The sequence below is a fragment of the Rhinoraja longicauda genome, chromosome 43, assembly GCF_053455715.1.
Source record: "Rhinoraja longicauda isolate Sanriku21f chromosome 43, sRhiLon1.1, whole genome shotgun sequence".
NCBI classification, from domain to species: Eukaryota; Metazoa; Chordata; class Chondrichthyes; order Rajiformes; family Arhynchobatidae; genus Rhinoraja; species Rhinoraja longicauda.
Window position 1 is genome coordinate 6,850,986 of NC_135995.1, and position 5,414 is coordinate 6,856,399.

The following is a 5,414-nucleotide window of genomic DNA, read 5'->3' on the forward strand; positions in this document are numbered from 1 at the left end:
GCTCATCCTTCATGATATCTTTTTGATATCTCCAAGATCGTGTATCAGGTCCCTCTCAGAGGTACTATCTGCTTCTGCCAGACCTGCCTGAGGAGCTGTGGCTCCTTTACCGGTGGACTGATCCATACGAGACCCAAAGGTAGAAATAGAGCCTCAGCACCTGAGGGGGCAGCGGCCTGTTCTCTTTCTATATACGCCGGGTTATATGGAGGTTGTCGCGGGCGAAATGCAGCCGCCATCATCAACATATCATCAAAATCATCCTCTACTGGGGGTGCCTTCTCCACAGGGAGTCGGGGATATATTGCTGCCACTTCCTTTGGTATTATAGGCACAGGTCCCTCATTTCCCTCTTTCTGTTTAACACCTTTTCCCTCCTCCAGGGGCTGGTGTCTTCTCTCCATCCCCACCCATTTCCTTATTATTTCTATCAATTTTAAAGGTATACACAGCACTCCATATATAACTAATAACACTACCACTGCAAATATTAATTGTGCTCCCATTTCGACAAACCATTTCTTTTTTAGAAATGAGTAGGACAGAGATAGCTTATAGCTTCCCCCATCCGGCCAATCTCCATTTGATCGATCAGCTGGATTACCACAAAAATTTACCACACATTGGTCATCTCTGTTTTTTGTTATGACCACATCTGCTGGCGATCCCGGTGGAACAATGGGATCTCCTACCTTTTCCCGGTGTCTTATGATCTTTGTTATCACCTTGGCAATGTTTTCTCTTATCTGCATCTTTCCCTCCTGGACCACCTGATTCTTTTCCTCAGGCCTCCCTCTATCAGTAGGATCAGATTTCCCCGACCGACTACTATTGCTTCCCATATTATTTTCACAGGTCTATAAATCAGAAGTTAGGGTTCCGCGGACAACTTGCAATAGTATACCATTCACAGTTTGCGCGCACCGGTTTGACTCCGACCGCAAAACTCAAAGTCACTTTTCAATTTTTGTAGTGCGCTTTACGGCACCTGCTTCAATTTATCTTCTACGCCCAGCGTGAGTAAATTAATCTTCTCCGCTTTTTCCGCATCACCTCTTGGCTCAGCGTGAGTCACCGGCCAGACAAGCTAGGTTCCCGGGGGCTCTCCATCCTCTCTGGGAAGCCCACCCCCTTTCGATTGGGACTGTTTTATCCTTCCCTTTTATTTCCAACTTGTGTGTTCGTTCGAATCCCGTTATCATTGGGATCCTGCCGTCTACGCCAAATTCCGTGGAAGAAATTATTTTTTAGGGAAATTAAACGAAAATGAAAATAGGAGACTTTGCAGGTTTGCTACGAGAATTTATTGTGACTCAGGTTCGATCCTGACTACGGGTGCTGCACGTTCTCCCCGTGACCTGCGTGGGTTTTCTCCGAGATCATCGGTTTCCTCCCACACTCCAAAGACGTACAGGTATGTAGGTTAATTGGCTGGGTAAATGTAAAAATTGTCCCTAGTGGGTGTAGGATAGTGTTAATGTACGGGGATCACTGGGCGGCACGGACTTGGAGGGCCGAAAAAGGCCTGTTTCCGGCTGTATATATATATGATATGATATATGATCATGGAGAGATGGCGGCAGGAAACTGCCTACCAGTTCTCTGACTTCACAGCAGAATTAGCCGACAGTTATACTGTGCAGTAAACAACTTTTGTTTTTTGTTAGATACAACTTTCCGAAAATATGCTATCTAATACATGGGAACCAATTATTTCACTAGTCATAACATTAATTTTGTTCGTGTCAACTTTATTCAACAACAGAGGGATAATACAAGTCAAACACACTACAAGGGCATCTTGACATTATTCTATCTCACATTTTAGGCGGACCGCGTCACCATCACCTCGGGGTGGGGGTGGGGGGAGGGGGGGTTGCTCAATGCATTCGGGGCATTGTCGCCAGTCACGGGGCCAGTTTGTTCACCGGTATCGAAGGGGGTAAACTTAAAACGATCATTTCACAAATCACAGATTCTCCACATAGATCAATCTCAATGTCGCCGAACGTTTCGGAATGAGGAATCGTTGTTTCCCACACCTGAGGGAAAGCCGATCAACACTGCCTCTTCCCCTGAGAGAAGGGTGACCTCAGCAGCGATTAGGTTGTGTCACCCGTGTCCTTACAAATTCTCATTATTAGCATCAATATATATTCTAATTATTCTCATATATTCAGACGCTCCAGGGGACACCAACATTTTATATTCCCTTTGAGAACCCGGTCCCCAGCACCATTCCACCCACCCATCGGACACCCAGCGACAAGGAGACAGTTATCAGAAGTGATCAGAATAGTTTATTCCCGGTCACTATGAACAACCTGTTTCCTGTGTGATTCACGCACAAGGTGATGTGACAGCGCGCAGTTATCCCGTGACTTACAATATCCAGTATTGCTACACTTGGACATCATTGAGATTATATTGTGTAGAAAGGAGTTGCAGATGCTGATTTATTGGTTGTAAATGGCAGCTACTGAATTAAATAATTCGTACACCGGGATACCTCCTGAAAACGTCAGTTTAAGATGCGTACATCTGTTCGACGTTCTGCTATATTTATAACTAGACTGGGAATACTAATGTTTCAATGATATGATTAATTTCACAATGAAACTCACGGGGTATTTAACCACGTTCTTCAGCTCCTCTCGGAACTTTCTCTGGGTCAGGACATAAATACACGTGTTGGTGCAGGTACTCAGAAGCTGGAGCATAAACGAAATTGGCAGAAGATCACTGTCTGCGAAGTACTCAGCGCCCAAAGCGCGCTCAGACACAACATAAACAACCACTGTACTCCACAACGCAATGGAACTGCCTGATATGCTGAAGAGTAAAACGATGGATTTCCTCCGGTTCTCCATTTCCGGGTCTTTGCCATTCTCTCCACTGTTGCGGCCCCGGAGCAATCTACGGACTCTACCAGAGACTAGAATGTACCTGGCGGTCAGTGAATTGACCAACAAAAGCAAAACGAACGGGAGACAAGGAGTTACCGCAAAGTACAAGAACTCAAACGCAGTCCATGAAGGTGAGGTTAAGAAAGACTGTTTCAAGGCGCACCCTCTGGGTTTATTGTCGCTGATATATGCTGACTCGACCGTAAAATACCACGGTGCACTGATTAAACAGCTCAGAGCAATGACGGTTCCGAGAACACCACTCGCCGTTCGCACGGTGCAATATTTTATTTTCAGCTTCTGGCAACAAATGGCCACAAACCGATCAAACGTGAAACCCACGGTGAACCAGACAGAGATTGTTGTGGCTGCGTTGGCCAGGGCCCATGTGATGGAGCACACGGGGGTGATGGTGAAGAACGACAGCGGGAAATACATCACAACAATGGACTTTATTATGACATCAATGATGAGGACCATGAGGTCGGCCGCTGCCATTGCCACCAGGTAGCGAGTGATGCATTTGGAGAGACCGCACTTTCCACGGGACAGGATCACAATCGCCACCAAGTTAACTGCAAAAGAACGAACGAAGGATGTTATCTGGCGTTCACGAACAATACTCTGAGCTGAAAGGATTTCCGAGTGACATTTACTACTGAGTTTCCAGAATAAATTAAATTACAAGACATATCAGCAGGTAGATAATGAAAAGATACGTGGCGCGCACAGCTCTCGGGATGCGGGTTGGATCCTCTCCTCTGACTCGGGCTTTCCGTCGGTTCCCGCGCGAACGGATACTTTCCCTCGTAGCACCAGTTACCTGATCCAATCGAGAGATCATTCCGTATCTTAGCTGGGTGCTCTAATTGACTTCGCAATGCAGATGACAAGTGTGCCAGTGGCGGTGCGTGGATCAGTGTGCGAGAATAATCTGCAGGCTCAAAGTAAATCAGAAGGTAGCCGAGAGGCTGACAGTATTCCTCTTTGGGAATGGCAAATCTAGATAGACCGTTTGTCCTCCTTAACGAAAGATAAATGTCGTTATTGGAGCACAATGCACAGATAGAGGTAGAGTCCTTCCGCGTGTAAACAGGCTCCGGCCCAGCTTGCCCATGCCTCGTCTACTCTTGTTCCACCTGCGCATGTTTGGTCTAGATCCTTCTAAACCCTTCCTATCCATGTACCTATCAAAAGGTTCAAATATTGGGTCGAAAAACACAATCGCCACAATTTGTGAAGGCAGAGTCTGTAACTGGGGCAATAACAGTTCAATTTGAAATCGTCCAACAGTTTCCAGTCCTGCTAAGTTTCGACTAACCTCAAAGCAATTTTCGAAGGCTTCTCTACCCCGTTCTTGAGTTCTGGTCGCCACATTACAGAAAGGATGTGATGGCTTGGAGAGGGTGCAAGGGTTTACGAGAATGATGCCTGGATTAGAGGGTATTGGCTACAGAGAGAGGTTGGACAGAATTGGATTGTTTGTTTCTGGATTGCTGGAGGATGCGGGGCGACCTAACAGAAGTATAGAAAATAGCAACCTTATTTCCAGGGTAGGAAAACCAAATATTAGAGGGAAGAGATCTAAAGTGTGAAGGGCAAAGCTGAAGGAAGGTGTTAGCGCCATTTTCTTAATACACAAAGGCTAAGTGCCCGGACGCTGCCAGGGTGGGGGCTTGGGTTGGTGTTTGGGCCATGTCGAATAGGGGTGTTTCAGAGACATTTGGATACGTAAATAGATTTGCAGAAAATAGAGGGATATGTGTTAGCTCAGGCAAATAGGAGTTGGCCTTGGCATCATGTTCGACACAGACATTGTGGACCGAATGGCCTGGTTTGTGATGGACAGTTCTATGATTTATATTTTGTTTTAAATAATTTCCTGTCACCACCCGACTCCTACCACTGGAACAACTTTGTATCTAATTCTTCCCAACTGGATCCTATTTGCGCTAACCTTCCAGGTCAGTCGACCATGCGGGACCCTGTGAAAGCCACGGCTAAAGTACACGTCAGCCATCATGCCCAAGTTAATTCCCTTGGCTATTTATTTGAAAAGTTCAATCATATTCTTGAGACACAGTTTCTCAGGAACAAACTCACGCTCCCTATTTATAATCAGTGTTTACCTTTCCAAATTCCGATGAGTCGTGTAGCACTGAATTCCCTCAGGCAAATTTGCCACCACCGATATCAGAATGACCCGCCTGCAGATCCGTGCATACATTCCACATAAAAGAAAGGCATCACTTCAAGGTCAATACCCAACATTGTGATTGGGCAGGGTCAACCGGCAGTGGGGACTGGGCAGGGTGAAGGTACAGTGGGGACTGGTCAGGGTGAGGTTACAACGGGGACTGGTCAGGGTGAGTTTATAGTGGGGAATGGGCAGGGTGAAGTTACAGTGTGTAATGGGCAGGATGTGGTGAAAGTGGGGAATTGGCTGGGTGACTGGCCAGTGGGGACTGGGTAGGGTGATGGTGTAGTGGTCACTGGGCATGGTCAGCG

At 46.5% G+C, this 5,414-nt stretch overlaps 2 protein-coding genes across 2 annotated transcripts in view; one reads left to right on the forward strand and one right to left on the reverse strand.

Moving 5' to 3' along the window:
- Positions 1-143, forward strand: part of LOC144612205 (myelin-associated glycoprotein-like) — a 71,252-nt gene extending 71,109 nt beyond the window's left edge. Inside the window, exon 12 of the mRNA XM_078431762.1 lies at positions 37-143. Within this exon, the coding sequence (XP_078287888.1) occupies positions 37-143 (107 nt within the window). The remainder of the gene's footprint in view (positions 1-36) is intronic.
- A 2,169-nt stretch (positions 144-2,312) lies between these two features.
- On the reverse strand, positions 2,313-3,404 carry LOC144612090 (tachykinin-like peptides receptor 86C). Its single transcript, XM_078431643.1, has one exon. It carries the CDS (start codon positions 3,402-3,404, stop codon positions 2,583-2,585), a length of 822 nt encoding a protein of 273 aa, XP_078287769.1. The 3' UTR covers positions 2,313-2,582.
- Positions 3,405-5,414: the final 2,010 nt, after the last annotated feature.